The sequence below is a fragment of the Lolium perenne genome, chromosome 7 (genome assembly GCF_019359855.2).
Source record: "Lolium perenne isolate Kyuss_39 chromosome 7, Kyuss_2.0, whole genome shotgun sequence".
Taxonomy (NCBI): Eukaryota; Viridiplantae; Streptophyta; class Magnoliopsida; order Poales; family Poaceae; genus Lolium; species Lolium perenne.
The window spans coordinates 231202184-231217978 of NC_067250.2; the positions used below are offsets into that span (position 1 = coordinate 231202184).

The 15795-nt window shown below is 49.6% G+C and overlaps 3 protein-coding genes across 4 annotated transcripts; all 3 read right to left on the reverse strand.

The window, feature by feature from the left end:
- Positions 1–2933: 2933 nt before the first annotated feature.
- On the reverse strand, positions 2934–4287 carry LOC127313918 (uncharacterized). The gene has a single exon (XM_051344400.2). It carries the CDS (start codon positions 4247–4249, stop codon positions 3170–3172), a length of 1080 nt encoding a protein of 359 aa, XP_051200360.1. The 5' UTR covers positions 4250–4287; the 3' UTR covers positions 2934–3169.
- A 727-nt stretch (positions 4288–5014) lies between these two features.
- LOC127313920 (sec-independent protein translocase protein TATB, chloroplastic) lies at positions 5015–7807 on the reverse strand. 2 transcript variants are annotated; one of them, XM_051344402.2, is made up of 6 exons: positions 7570–7807; positions 7205–7317; positions 6869–6928; positions 6673–6793; positions 5719–5844; positions 5015–5495 (listed from the first exon to the last, which is right to left on the reverse strand). In XM_051344402.2, exons 1-6 carry the CDS (start codon positions 7799–7801, stop codon positions 5374–5376), a joined length of 774 nt encoding a protein of 257 aa, XP_051200362.1. In that variant the 5' UTR covers positions 7802–7807; the 3' UTR covers positions 5015–5373. The 2 variants fall into 2 exon arrangements, with proteins under 2 accessions (XP_051200362.1, XP_051200361.1); XM_051344401.2 differs by having other exon boundaries at positions 7205–7326; positions 7570–7806.
- Positions 7808–7981: 174 nt separating this feature from the next.
- Positions 7982–13055, reverse strand: LOC127313917 (cyclin-dependent kinase F-1). The gene is made up of 2 exons (XM_051344399.2): positions 12496–13055; positions 7982–9000 (listed from the first exon to the last, which is right to left on the reverse strand). The coding sequence occupies exons 1-2, from the start codon at positions 12994–12996 to the stop codon at positions 8161–8163; spliced, it is 1341 nt and encodes a 446-aa protein (XP_051200359.1). The 5' UTR covers positions 12997–13055; the 3' UTR covers positions 7982–8160.
- Between the last annotated feature and the right edge of the window lie 2740 nt (positions 13056–15795).

A 15795-nucleotide genomic window follows, 5' to 3' on the forward strand; every position in this document is an offset into this window, starting at 1 on the left:
AGCTCTCGGATAAATCCCGCCTTGCGGAGTCGATTAACTTCTTCACCGGTTGCCCTTCTTTTTGGTTCGGAGAATCGCCGCATCGACTGTTGTACTGGCTTGGCCGTCGGGTCAACATTTAGGGCGTGCTCAGCGAGTTCCCTGGGGATACCTGGCATGTTGGATGGCTCCCATGCAAATATCTCCCAGCGCTCACGGAGGAACTCGATGAGCGCGCTTTCCTATGCGACAGCTAGGTCAGCCGAGGTGTTGACCGTTTTCTTCGGGTCAGTAGGGTGCACCTGCAGCTTCTTGGTTTCCTTTGCAGTGTCGAACTCGTCGGATCTTGCGTTTCGATTGTTGGCTGGTGGCTGTGTGTGATCTGTAGTGGCGTCGATCGCGTTGAGTTCTTCTTTAGCTCCAAACTTCGAGGAGATCTTCTGAAATTCCCTGTCGCAGTTATCTGACCGAGCGAAACTGCCATGAACGGTTATTGGGGTCCCGTTGTTGCCTGGCATCTTTAGTTTCAGGTACGCATAATGAGGCACGGCCATGAATTTGGCAAACGCAGGTCTGCCGAGGATGGCGTGGTACTGAGATTCCCAGTCGACTACCTCGAATTCGACCCTCTCTTTTCTGAAGTTACTGGGCGTGCCGAAGACTACGTCCAACGATGTTTTGCCCAGCGAGTAAGCGGGTCGAGTCGGTATGATGCCATGGAACCCTGTGTCGGATTCTTTTAGCATGTCGACTGTTAGACCCATCGCCCTCATCGTGCTGGCGAATAACAAGTTCAGGCCGCTTCCTCCATCCATAAATACTTTACCCATATTGTATCCCCCAATCTGCGCTTCCAGGACAAGGGCCGCGTGACCGGGCCTTGGGACGGCCTTCGGGTGGTCCGCCCTGCTGAAGGTGATGCTCTGCTCCGACCAGTCGATAAAATCTGGCGTATCCATCATGGCCACTTCTGCGTATTTTACTTCTCGGGAGAACTTTTTGATTTCTCTCTTTGAAAAGCTGGTTTTGTGGATCATGTTGATTTGTCCACGCAGTGCTGGAAATGCTTCGACTGGTACATATTCATCTTTTTCCATTGGTTCGTATGGTTCTGGTACATATGGCTCTGGCTGATGACCATAGGACTTTGCTTTCTCTTCCATTATGCGGACTCTTGATGCAGCTTCGGTTCTAAGGTCGTCGCAGAACTGTCGAATCTGTAGGAAGTGTCGGCAGTTCCTTAATAGATGGCTGGACTTCTCCCGGCCATCCTTAGGATCGAAGTAAGAGTGAAGATAGCATGGCTCCTCAAGTTGCTCTGTAGCTGAGAGGTGTGGAGAACGGGTGCGTCCTCTGATTGACGACATGTCATAGCATCGGGAGTGGACTACTGTTCTGCCCTCCTCTTCACGATGTGAGCTCCTCCGTCTCTTCCTTTGTCCAGCTGCGGTGCCGAGACTTTCACGGATGCTTTCTCGCATGCCTCTGGGCGAGGTCTCTAAGGTTGCTGCCGAAGGGATACCCTCCTGAGGCACGACCTTTGAGTGGGACGCACCGGCGCCGGGGAGGCGAAGAAAACCTCCGGAGTCGACGACGAAGTGGACGCCACCGAAAATAGCTTCCGTGTTGCGAGACGATGCCATAGGGTTCGGGTGAAGCTCTTCGCGGTACGGTACGAATTCAAAGGATCCGCAGCGGACCGGATCTCTTGGCTTTGCTGGCGTCGGCGACTCAAGTAAGGGCGCCGCAGACGTAACTGGTGCTGCCGATGACCTGCCTTGTGCCGACAGGCTTCCCACAGACGGCGCCAATTGTCGAGGGTACTCCTCGTCAATGCCCTCCGATAGGGGCTTAGGGTTGACGGAATCCTGTAGGCTGACACGAGACATCGGTTCACAGACAAGCGGGGAGAGCAATTTACCCAGGTTCGGGGCCCTCAATGAGGTAAAACCCTTACGTCCTGCCTGTCTGTTCTTTGATTATGAGAATAATGGGTTACAATGGGGTACCGAATAATTCGGCTGAGATCTAGGCGAGATTGCTGTTGCTAGGGTTACCTAGCTCTAAGCTTTTCCTGGCTAAGATTGCTAAGATTGTTCGTATCCTTCGGCAGCCCCTCTCCTGGCCTTTATATAGGAGGCCAGGTCTCAAGAGGTCTAACCGAATACGACTAGTTTTACAGTAGTTTAGATCCAATCTTTCCTTGTTTGTTCGCTTCCTTGTCTTGCCCGTCAAGGGATCTTCTGGTGCGCCGACCTAGTGGCCCATCTAGTCTTCAGGTGTCTTCATGGGCCTCCAGTTAGTCAATACAGGATAGGGCAACGTCGGTTACTCGAAGGGTAATGCCCACGTCAGACGTGGTGGCGCGAGGTGGTGGGTGGCGAGTGTGGTGGAACACGATGGAGCGTCCAAGGCGGGGTTACGAGGGTTGGGAAAAATCCATGTCGGTTTCGCCGACACTGACGCAGTGATGTTCACGGGCACCACCCTTCCTTCTTGAATGGCGTTGGGTGGAGCCATGTTTCCCTGTCCTTGCGCGTACCGGGGAAACCCTAGGACCACTCCGGGTAGCAGCGGCGTCGTCGCATCCCTTCTTGAAGGTGATGCTTGGTACATGGGGCTTCCGAGTGCTAGGAGCATGGTGGGAATTCTCGGCGGGCGCAACGGTTGCGAGACATTTCTTTTTCGTTGATCCAACCCTTTCGGTATTAGTTCCTCTTTTTTTTTTTTTTTGTGTTTTCTTTTGGGCATGCTTGTGCTGTTTGCCCAGCCTTGGATCCTATGTTGTATCGGTTGTGTGCTATATTAATATAGCGGGGCGAAAGCCTGTTTCGAGGAGGACATCCCCTTTTTGCATATTATCTTTTGTTGCAGTTGCAAATGCAACAAATAAAAGTGAAAAGAGTGCATAGCTATCTTTTGCTAACAATTCATGAACTGGGAGAAAGAAAGCTTTAAGGGCACTTTGCTCTTTCTTTGTCAAACATGCTCGATACTGAATATTTACATTCTTTGCAGCAAAATGATCAGGCGCTAAGAATCGGATAACAAGCTCCAAAATGCACCTTAAAGCAATGGTGACAGCCATTGTTCATTCTATCTTAATGCACACTGTGCAACTAAATGGACAGTAGGTGGCAATGTAACATTTGCTGCCTCTGTTCCTGTACATACTTGCTACTTAGTATGGCTATGGCACTTCCGGTGACAATTTAGAAGACGACTCCTCTGTAAAAAATGTCGCCGGCGGGGATAGCGATGCCGACATACTTGCATCTGTGCTTTCCAACACGCCAACGCACGTCGTCGTAGGCTGACGGCCGAACCTCATCGGAGAAGGCGACCGAACCACCACAACCTCCAGCATCTGGGGCGGCGACTGCGACAACGAACACCGTTCGTCCACCATCCCATGCGTCAACGGCGTCCGCGACGGAGACATCGAGAGGACGTAGTCACGCACCATGGGTGCCGGTGACGGCGACCTGGACAAGATCCTCTCCTTCGACCCGCTCGTCGAGCCTCCGATCCTCAGCGGCGATTGTGCCAATATGTCCGCGAAGATTCTAGTCGCCGTAGGCCGCTCGGGCGACACGTCGCAGCGACGCAGCTGCGGCAACGGTGGCGACATGGCAGCCTCGCCGGGGCGCGCTCGCTCAGGCTCGGGGTGTGCGCGGCACACTGGGCACGACGAGTGTGCGCACAGCCAGGCGTCGATGCAGCTGACATGGAAGAAGTGCCTGCACGCCGGCAGCACGCGCACCACGTCGCCGTTCTCCAGCTCCTGCAGGCATACCACGCACTCCACCGACGCCGCCGCCGCCCTCCCCTTGCTGCCGCTCCTCCTCTTCCCGCCCCAGTTGCCCTGGGGCGACGGCGTCGGCGCCGCTCGCGCCCTGTACGTGAAGGTGGGGAGCGCGGCGATGTCGTCCATGCTCATCCCGAGGTTGGTGGCAGGAAGCGAGCCGTCGCCGTGACGAGCGCGCCACTCGGATAGGAGCGACCTGCCGTAGCCGACGGCGAAGTACAGCACGACGGCGATGGCGACGGCGATGATGATGTACATCAGCGTGAGGTTGGAGCTGGCCGGCCCGGGGCCGTCAGAAACGTCGGCGTCGGAAGTGTCAGGCAATGACGAGGGCGACGACATGGCTCCGGCTAAGAACCTGATCCAAATCCGACGACTTTGTGTAGAGATATGGTTTATAGGATGTCGTTGGTGTGAATCAATCAACAAATCATTGTGAAAACGATTGTGCGTCGCACTCATGCTTATTGCAAGATAGATATATTCAGTTGAGTCGCTAGCTGGACGTACTTTGATTGAGGCTGCTCAATATTTTTTGGATTTTGCTGCTCGTCGTGTTACTTACAGCTTTTCCTCTTTTCTTTTATTATTGGGATTTGGTGTAAGCATCGTGCACCCCCTTTCTGGCTTTCTTGTATTTTGCTCAACATCACGGCAGACATGCTTCTCATTCTTGGATTGATTAACCACTGTCAGTGATCACCTTTTGTACTTTTTGTAGTTCAATAAGTTGTCGAGCTTTGACATGACATTATTCAACGGTGATCTGGTGCGTAAGTTCAGGCATGATTGGCGTACGACACCTACCGCAGGTTGTGAACTGTTCAGTGACTCTTGCTGTTGGATCATGCCGGAATAGGTTTGAAGTCGAGTTGGCAGCCAACAGAAGCGCACAGGTCTTTTAGTTGTGTGGAAAATGAGCGCAAAAGGAGAGATATTTTCGAACAGCAGGGGTCGTCAGTTGTGGCAACTGGGCTTTGCCTATCAGGCACGAGGACATGTTGAGCACAGAAGGAGTCATGGATCAAACCTGAAGAGGCAACTACCCTAGCACTGAAATGACATTCCACACAGGGGAACCACATAGCTTCTGCAATTTATAATGTATACTTAAAAGATTGGAGTATATTATCCCGCCCTAATATAAGATCCCAGAAATCCCAAATAGTTCATTTACTAGGTCGATTTTGGGTGGGCTAATAATCCCAAGGGATTGAAACATGGAAATTAGCGCACAAATCATGGACATATATCAATCCCTTCAAAATCTATCTGTTCACCATACACAATGACAAATATGGTATAGGCAGGTCGTAACAGCCATGGCAAAACAAGAAGTTTGAGGGACGACCAGGATATACACAGCTCAATCTTACATCACCTACCTATCTCTCGATGCTACACAACAGCATAGCAAAACAGACCAAGCCGCTACTACTCGAAGCCTCGGAATCACTCATGACCTGGCCAACACACCTCACCATGTGGAAAACCAGAACATTTTCGTTCGATTTTCTAGAACCAGTTGAAACCAAAGCTTTCACCCTCCTCTACTCTGCATTTGATATATTTTTCTGTTTTTATTGCTACGCCTCATCTCTCGGTTTCACCTTCTCAGTATTGCTTGAGTTGGACTCGTTCGTCACAGCACCATCACCCTCTCCTGATGATGCTGTGTCACTACTTTGCGAAGGTGCTGCTGCTGTTTCTGAAATATTAGGATGTGGTGTAGCAAAGTTAGTATGGAAGTACTTTTGTACAGCCTAATAATCATAAGGTCATTATAACCTGCCAAATATGCACTTAAAAGTTTCTCACTGTTCGAAAAATGTCATAAACTGACATATTACTGGCTTTATGCAGAATTTCCCTTTTTATATAATACTGAAACATGTAAATAACTCAATAAACTACAAAACTATATTGCAGACCTTGCTGTTCAGATGAGGGAGGTTGCTGCGCATTCCAGGCAGCAATTGCGGATGCAGCCAACTGTTCTTCAGTTACTTTCATGAGTTCCTCGCTGGTGTAAGGCACAGCTGTTTCAGGCTTGACATCTAAAAAAAACAGTTACTTTCATGAGTTCCTCGCTGGTGTAAGGCACAGCTGTTTCAGGCTTGACATCTAAACAACAGTAAGGCAGTGCCACGGATTCTTAACATCAATGACTTCTGTAGGCTGCTGGAAATCCATCTTTTTAGCTGATTAACTGGTATGAGGAAAATATGGCACCATTTTTCTGACAGATTCAGAGCAACCAGCCTTTTAAAAATCATGGGCCTTAAGCTTCAATCATGGCACAAACCATGCATGATGAAGAGCAGGGAGAATGCTATACACTTGATTAAATATAAGCTTTACAGAAGCTGGTCATTTGTTCGTATTTATAAAAAAAAAAAGATAAAAGAACTATGACGAAAACTGTTTTGTTCAACGGTTAGGGAGTGTCAGGGCTCTCGCCCCAGGGGCAAGATAGAAGGATTGTTCTATTCCTCATATGGGGTCATTTTTGTGCAAGGCCTAACAATCGAAACGAAGCAACAAATCATAGATATTATGTCTCATTGACTCAAGGCACAAACTAAAAAATACCTTCCCAATTACACGATAAACTTACTAAACAAGGGATTGAGGATCTTATCCAATAATTGGGAGCTGACACGATATGTTCATATGCTCCCGTACTATCAAAAGCAAATGGTAATGAAGAAACATAACTTGCCAAGAGATCGCTGGATCAGATTCAGAACAATGCATACCCCGGGTATTTTTGTTGTTTGACTGACAAGCATGATTTTTAAACATACAGGTTCCGAAAAGAATGCTTTACACAACTTAGGCATCATTTCATTGAAAGAAGTTTTGGATGGATTGGAAAAACTAACCTTGGTTGACAGCAGGTGGTTGGCTGTTATTTGTGGGTGGAGGCCTATAGCTCGTGGACGGTGGATCCTCATCAAGTCCGATTTCTCTTTCAAGGGTGCTCCTGAAATCCCTTGATACATCCTAATTGCATAGAATCAGATTACATTACACAAGAGAATCCTTAGTCACATTGCAGCTAGTAAATCCTGAACCAACCTGTAGCTCCCGAATAGTTGGTTGGAAAGCACGCAAAGTCTTCCCCAAATTCCTGGCTACCTGCAAACAAGTAAACAAGAGTGACATACTGGCCCACATTTCCATTTACTTCCGATTTCCACTGGTACGCAAAAGAAAAGCTTATTTTTCATATACGTTTATTTTGCTGAAAGAGTTATGATTACATAGTTTGTATGATCATTTAAACAGGGCAGTACATCCAGGGGGTTGAGAAATCATAGGGCCTCAAACGATGATGTCTTTACTTGGAAATTAAATTAGTGGACAACAAACTATGATAAAATGAAGGCAGGCCCCTGCCTGAGCAAGGTTTACCTCTGCTAGACCCTTGGGCCCAAAAACCAGCAAAGCAACCACTCCAATGACCAGAGCTTCAGGAGCTCCAACGCCAAATAAAGAAGCGCAGATACCATTTCTGCGTCTTCTTCCTGCGAGCACTGCACTTCGTCACAAAACAAAGATCAGATATGAACCTCGAGATTGATCTGGCGGGTTGAGGTAAAAGTACAAATGAATCGAGCCCCGGATAGATAAGAATCATAGAGTAATAGGGTGCCAACAGCCAAGGACCAAACATATCTGCAGCTAGCTGAATCGAGAGACATCATGAGACAGCCCGCATCAAAAGAAGTTCCCGGGAGTGCAGAACTCATTCAGGAAGCAAGCAAAGGGCTACTCACCGAAGGAAGAAGAGATCATCCGAATCCCGGAGCCAGTCCAGTGGAGGGGAGGAGGGCGATGGCTGCCGTGAGAGACGAACGCCGGAGCCGCCGGGGGAAGCCGGGCGTGGCGGCCCGGCTGCCGGAGAGGCGCCGGGAGGCTGGCATAGCGCACTTGGGCCGAACAGAGGAAGATGCTGCTCGACATCGGGGCACGGGCGAGTTCGAGATAGGGTTGCAGGTGCAGCCACATGATTTGATTATTTAGGCTCACCAACTTACCGGGCGCGTGTCCGTCCGTATGGGCATCCGACGGTTGAAAATTTTGCTCATTAACTGAAAGGCCACTCTGCGCCTTCCCGTTTCGCTGCATTTTTAAGTGGCAACTTGCGAATGTTTCGCGTTCTAGGAACGGACGACAAACGCCAGCACAAGGACATGCACTGAGCTGCAACTTTATTTCCACCAGGAGAATGCTGGTTCTTGTACATAATCGCACAGTTTACAAAATACAACTTGCTGGAATTCCCATACAACATGTTACAATCATCATCAGGTCTGCAAGAAATGGTACAGAGATATCGTGTTCACCGTATGCATCTTTCTTTGGCGCTAAAAGCGTATGCTGAAACCCTTGTCGGTCTTGGTGACATCCATGCTACCAAACTCGTCAATGTCCGAATCTGAATTGCCGTCTCTGAAATTACCCCATTCCTCCGCAGAATCGTCGTCGTCCTCGCCCTTGGATGCTGGTACTTGTAGTCCAGAAATAGGTACAGGTAAGGGTTCTTCGGTGAAGTATGGGTCATTCAGCAGGTCAGAAGCACTGGCCCTCTTTGCTGGGTCATAGCAGAGTAGACGCTTTATCATGCTAACCTCAGAAGCAGACCTGTTAGGAAGCGATACTTCAAGGCCCACAGGCTTCTCAACCTTGTTGAAGAAGATCTTGTTGTAATCCGGTAAATTTGAACAGCCTGGGAAGGACTCTTCTGTGATATTGCCCAGGATCCCGATGATTCTACCAATCTGATCAATATCAGACTGGCCTGGGAATATAGGCTCTAAATTCAAAAGCTCAGCCAAAATGCATCCTAGTGACCACAGGTCGATCTCTTGGCCGTAGTTGGTTGAACCGTATAGGAGCTCAGGAGCTCTAAACCACCGTGTTCCAACACAGGAAGTGAAGGCGCCAGATTCTTCATCCCCCATGTCTTCTTCAGCATCATATGAATATGACGCTCTAAATGGATCATCGTCGATGTCTGCTGTGCTGCAAGTGGCAAAACATGAGGTGTTTCCATCCTGAAGGCTCATTCTGTCGACATCTCCATAAGTGGACTTGGCCCGGAGTTGGTCTATCTCATCTAGGTAGTCAGCTGCAGTGAGTCTCTCTGGCTCCTGAGCAGCAGGAATTTCCGGTTCATGAGTTGGCTGTTCCTGAAGAAACCTAGCCTGAGGGAGAACAAAGAGCAAAAGAAATTCTCAAAATCAAACCAACTGATACAAACAATTGAAAGCAGTACAGAGGTATAGCATACCGCTGTAACACAAAAAGACAAACTTGATTAACTACTCCCTCCGTTCACTAATATAAGATGTTTTAGCTTTTTGTGCATTCATCTAGTTTAATATGTATCTAGTCTACTTTTAGTGTGTAGATTCACTCATTATAGGATTATCTAGTTTTTTTTCTTTTGTGAGTAAATAGGATGTATCTAGTTCACTTTGAAATGTCTAAAATGTCTTATATTTGTGAACGGAGAAAGCATATGATAGGCCAGATGTAGGCTTCATGTGTTCCATCACAAGAAATAAGCCTGCCCCCGCGTCGCTCCCTTGGTTGGGGCGACTCGGGTGGCGAAACCCTAGCCGCCCCCAAGCCCTCCTCGTCCCCCTCCCTCCCTCTCCGCCGCCGGAGGATGCTGGCAGGCAAAGTCCTTGCCGGCGGACGGCGGCGGCGGGGCCCCCGTTCGGGCGCCGGCGCGCGAGCGTGGCGCGGCGGGTGGGTGCGGATGCGCGGCGGCAGGCGGCTGCCTGCGCAGAGAAGGTCGAGCTGCCATGGCGGGCGACGAGCGCGGGCCACCGAGGCGGCGGCTGCTGGCCGGTCGCCGGCTGCGCGCGACGGAGGCGGAGATTCAGATCTGGGCCGCGCGGGGCTGCCCCGGCCCGCGGCTCTCCTCCGTCCTTGCCCACCACACTCCCTCCTCCCACACCCTCCCAGCCGCCGCCGGTGGAAGCTGCTGGGCAGATGAGCACGCGAGCGGCGGCAGTGCCTGCTCTGCTGTGCCCCGGCGGTTCCTGGCGGTGGTGGATGCGGGCCAGCGCGGATGACAGCCATGGTTTGCGACGGCGCGGTGGCTGGCCCCTTCGGCCACCAGTCTGGCGACGTGCTCCCAACTGTTGGCTGGCCTGCGCTGGTCGGTGCCTCCCTACCTCGACGGCAACACTACTTGGCTCCCCTACCAGTGCTGGCTTTCTTCCTCAGCAACCTGATCCCCATCTCCAGTCTGCCCTCTTGGTGGTCTTAGATAGTCTATGTTCTTGGGTTGGGCGAAATCCCTGCACGGTGATGGCTGGTGCTGACAACGGCGACGCCCGAGGGTGTCGTTACCTCCATGGAGGCGTTGTCATAACCCTGACTGGACATCCTCCACGAGCACCGGGGGAAACCCTAGGTTCGGCTTGCCGGACCGGGCAGCGACGGCGTCTCCGCGCCGCTCCCTTCTTGAAGGCGCTGCTTGGGCTGCACATGGAGTACCCGATGCGGCAGCAAGAGATGGTGGTGATGTGTTCCTTTGGCATGTCCGCCGCACTGGGTGCTGGACTCAGGGGTGCACTACACCGGCGACGACACTCCCCGACGACTACTACACTAGTCCCAGCCAGGTCCTGCCTTCCACCTGCCAACTCTCTAGGCATTTATGGGTGCGAGGTACGTTGGCCTCGGCTGTGCTGGAGCTGCATTTGTCCTTCGAGGTGTTTGGCATTGGTTGTGGCACAGCCCTGTTGCTCCGAGTCTCGACACCTCGCCATTCATGGCTGGAGGCTAGGCTAGACGAAGCCCTTTGGTGTTGCGTTTTGAAGTTAGAGGCACCTCCTCACCTAGTTGTAGTCACTTTGTGAGGACGGTCGTGTGTGTGTGTGCGTGTGTTTGTGTGTGTGTCCCTCCTCTCTGGAGGTTGTAACCTGTTGCCTTCCTTTTCAATGCAATGAAACGCAAATTCTTTTGCGTTTTCTCGAAAAAAAAGAAATAAGCCTGCCCCTTAGTAGAGCACTGTTACTGCTATGAAAAAATAATTTATTTGTCGTAAATCCTTCTAATTGAAATTGTGAATATAAAACAGTATGTAAGAACTTAATTAAGAATCCAAAGCAATCTTTGTATATAAAACACGGGTATATTTCATAGAGTTGTTGACTACTTCAAGGAAAATTCTTTAACAGTATTTAAAATGCTCTTGTTAGTCGTTTATCTAATGCAACTTATTTTGATCATGCATCAGCTCAACTGCTGAAATTGAAGATGGTGACCTATAAATAACATATTGCCAACTTCCAACACTATAAACCACAGAAAACAATCCATCCACCGGATCCAGCCTAAAACAGGGTTTGTGTGTGCTAATGAAATACGGGAAGTTCTCGACTATATTCATCTAATGGCTGGAGCGACGCTGATGTGAATAATTAACTATCCTAGAAGGAAGCAAGGTAGGGACCATTGAAGAATAGTCACAACATATGGCTTCCAAATTGTGCGGTGTACAGGTATGCCTTGCATAATATCAACCCATAAAGCTACAGCACACAAAGCCACATCTCAAAAAGTTAAGATGTAATTTAGGAAAATCACATACTTAAAGGCGAGACCACACCATACATTAACCCATGAAACAGATAGCTAGATATTTAACCTCAGTGCTGATCAATAACTGTTCGTAACTTATTCATTTCTTTATTATAAGCCCCATTTTAATTCCAACGGGTATTAACTTCCATGTTGGAGCACAGCCACTTCAACGTCCATAAAAAGCATGTAGTTCAGAGGTCTATTTCAGAACAATAGATTCCTATGATTTCCAGAACAATAGTTCCAAGCTCTAGATGTAGATGATCCTTGTATCATCAAATTATTCTGGATGTATATATACAAATTGCAAATAAAATGGTTCCTTGGCAGTTATATCGCCAAAGAGTTAGAGACCACTAGTGCTGCATGTCGGATTGAGCTCCGACTTAGTTGGAAAAGATAACGTTAAGGGGAGGGGCCACAAACCCAGCTTCCATGCCCCTCGCCCACCTAACACCCCCGGCCGGAGGCACCCAAATCAACAAGTGGTTTTCGTCCCCAGTCACCAGCGCTAGAACTAAAGAGAGGGGAGCACCATCCACCTGTGGTAGACTAGGTCAAGCACGGTTCCACCTTGCTTCCCACATCCTATCCAATCTAGTGAGATCGTTGCAAAACGGAAAGATTATCACCTACGGTACCGGTGACCGGGTAAGTGTCTGTGTGGCCCGAAGGATGCCGGTACACACAGTGACACAACGATCGACTACACCGACTCTTTGTCGCACCCTGCATCGAGCAGGAGAGGGACATCGCATCTGCTCCAGCAATGGCTTCATCCATTGCCCGTAAGCTTCTTAGGTGCTCTAATTGTGGGTGTGGCTATCATGTTTATGTTAATGTCTGGAGTCCATTAAATCAAACGCTAAGGTGTTGCAGAAGCAGCTTCTATTTCAGTATAACTATTGAAATCAAAAAAAAAATTGTATATTTACACAAATCCAATATTCTGTGTCAATTGAGGAAAGATGTCCACCACTAATCATCCACCAACTAGTTTCGACATACTACTACCGAAAGAGAACCAATTCTCGACGACTAAATCCATAAAATAAACTCATTAGCCGAACTGAGAAAAAAGTTTTGAGGAATTTAACCTGACCAAAGTCGGCGACCTTGAGCACCCCGGCCTCGGAGATGAGCAGGTTTCCGGGCTTGAGGTCGCGGTGCACGAGGCCGACGCGGTGGCAGGCGGCGACGCCTTCGATGACCTGCAGCATCCACCGCTTGACCTGGGCGGCCGGGAGGCCGCCGGCGCGCTTCCCGTCGCGCACAACGGCGGCGACGTCGAGCGGGAGCCACTCGAGGACGAGGACGTCGTCGTCGTGGTCGCCGCCGGGGAAATGGTCCAGGAGGGCTACTACGTGTGGGGAGGACTCGGATGCGACGGCGAGGAGGGCGTCGGCCTCGCGCTGGGCGCTGACGGCGTCGTGGACCTCCTTGAGGGCGACGGCGGCGCCGTCGGAGCGGCGACGGCCGCGGTAGACGTCGGCGTAGGCGCCGGAGCCAGCGCGCCCGAGGACCTCGTAGCGGGAGGTGACGTCGGGGCGGCCGTGGATGCTCCAGCTCCCGCCTCCGCCGCCGCCGCCGATCGCCATCGGGATAGAGGGGACGGCTGGAGGATTTTTTTTTCTCTCCCTTCCTTTTGAGAGGAAAGCTGGAAGAGGAGTGTGCAGGCCGATTGGGCTTTGATATGCTACCACTGGGCCACGCGGTGTGCAAGGGACCGAGCTACTGGACGTCTTTGTGGAAGGTTAAAATCCCGTCCAAGATTCGTGTATTTATTTGGAGGTTAGCCAAACAGTCAATCCCGACGGGTGATGTACGGTATCGGCGAAATATGGCGCCTGACATGTCATGTGGTATATGCGGCGAGGCTGATTCTTGGCGCCACTCGTTACTAGAATGTACAATGTCCCGTTGTGTTTGGGCATTGGTACCAAAGGAGATCACAGAGCATATGGAGAGGACAACCGAACCGAAGGCTAAACAGTGGATTTTTGCGATGATGTCAACTCTTAAGCACGAGGATCTCATCAGGTGTTTCGTCACTTTATGGGTGATATGGCATGCAAGAAGGAAGGTATTCCATGAAAATATTTTTCAGAGTCCATTGTCAACTCATAGCTTTGTGGAGAACTTTCTCAATGACCTGGAGATGGCCACGCCAAAGAGCAAGCTGAGCCAATGCACAATTAGTAGAGAAGAAGTGGCTCACAAGTGGACAGCGCCACCCAGTGGTTTCAGTAAAATCAACGTAGATGCTGCCGTTCGAAAGAACCAGAATTGTGGAGCTGTAGCGGCGGTGTGCCGTGGAGATGATGGCGTTTATCTCGGAGCGTCAGCAGTTGTGGTACAAGGTATTAGCGATCCAGCGACGCTTGAAGCCTTGGCATGTTGAGAAGCTCTCGCTCTTGCAGCTGACTTGCAACTGCAGAGTGTGGTTATAGCATCGGATTGCCTTGAAGTTATTCAGAGCATTGGCCGAGAGAACCTGGACAGGTTCAGTTCAGTCTTACATGAGATAAAGGCAAGAAGACAAGACTTCTATTCGGTGAACTTTGTTCACGAACGAAGAGAATCAAACGTAGAAGCACACAGCTTAGCTCGGAGTCTGCTTCTTTAGCACACGGTCGTCACCTCTGGCTAGTTCAAACGCTAGATCAGTTTTGTATCCCTTTAAACATTGCAATATAATAAAGTGACGGCTGTTTCCTCAAAAAAAAAAAAAATCTTAAAAGAAAAAAAAAACTTTTTTTGCGAAAAAAAAGAAAGAAAAACTAGGCTACCCGATTCTCGACAGAAAAGAAACTCTACATAGATAAAAGAAACTAAGAAAAGGATTTTTTACCTCGAAAAAAGGATTTTTTAATCTCCCCGTAGGCTATGGTTAGGGTCACATGCCCAGCCCCACGAACTTGTGTCGCATTTATGTGTTTGTCGGATCCATCATAACCCATAATAAGTATAGAGCCATTTTCAAAAAACATACGTGATGAGAGGATGATTACTCTCTTATAAGCTTCATGTAGCCCCCTCCCGCTAGTAAGGTGGGACTAAAGTCACTTGCAACAGCTAGTATCCTAACATCCCGTTCCTAGGAAGCCTTCTAGATAGGCATATCAGTGCTAGCTCTGCTATCAATTGTTAGCATCCTAGATCTAGCTCCACACTATTTAGGCATTTGTTGGCGCATCCAATCCCAGCTCACAAGCGGAGACCCATTTTCACCCAAAACTCCATCCTCATGAGAGGATGGCTACTCACCTTTATAAGTTGCATGTCGCCCCCCTGCCGCTAGCGACGTGGGACTAAAGTCACTCGCAACGCTAGGTATGCTAGCAAATATGCCCTGGGTCGGTCCACCCCTTCTCCATTCTCTCTCCACAAGTCCACTCCAACGAAGTCCGGTGCCCTTCCCCCTCATCCGCCTACAACATTTCTGCTTCCTCTTTCATCCCTGATATCAACCAGCCACATGTGTCCTTGTTCTTTGCAGCTGGCACCCTCTCGTCGGTGTTGCCATGTGTTAAGCTTCATGCACTAGCCACTTGAACCAAAAGTCCGAACTGATGGAAAAGACTAGGTGAAAGAACATCTCTCATATTATGTTTTGTGTGTTTGATGTCAATGTATGTGATACACTAATGTTTGTTTAAGTGGTACAGGTTTGATATATAGATACATATATATGTGTGATGGATGTGGTTAGTCGTGTCAAAAAGAAGCTGAACAAGATCACCAGGCCGGATAATCCGGGCCGGATATTTCCAAAATATCCGGCCCCCATTTTTCGGCTAAGGACTTGAGAAATTGTGGCTCAGTATGCTTCTGGACAGGGGCCGGACTTTTGCCCGGATATTTGCCCGGTTTTGTCCCAGGGCCGGATTATCCGGGCCGGATATTTCCAAAATATCCGGCCCCCTCGAAATCGGCTAAGGACCAGAAGAAAAACAGTTCTGGACAGGGGCCGGACATTTGGCCGAATATTTGCCAGGTTTTGTTCCTGAGGCCGGATTTTCCGGGGGGGGGGGGGCGGATTATCCGGCCCTTACTTAGGCCGGATTATCCGGCCCCCGGAAGCCCCAACGGCTGGATTTTGGAGAGGGGTATTTATACCCCCCCTTCTTCTACCTTGCTCCTTGCTCAATCATTGCACAAAATTCTGCCAAGTCTCACCTCCATTAAAGCCACCTCAAGAACACAAGATTTGCAAGATCTCCTTCCTCCCCCAACCAAAGCTCTTGATCTTTGGAGATTCGAAGGAGAAGACACCGATCTACATCCTCACCGAAGAGATTTACTTTTCCCCCTCATTTGTTTGAGGGATCTCTTGCTAGTGTTCCTATTTGGTTCCCTAGTTGATTGTTGTTGATGTGTTGTTGTTGATTGTTGTA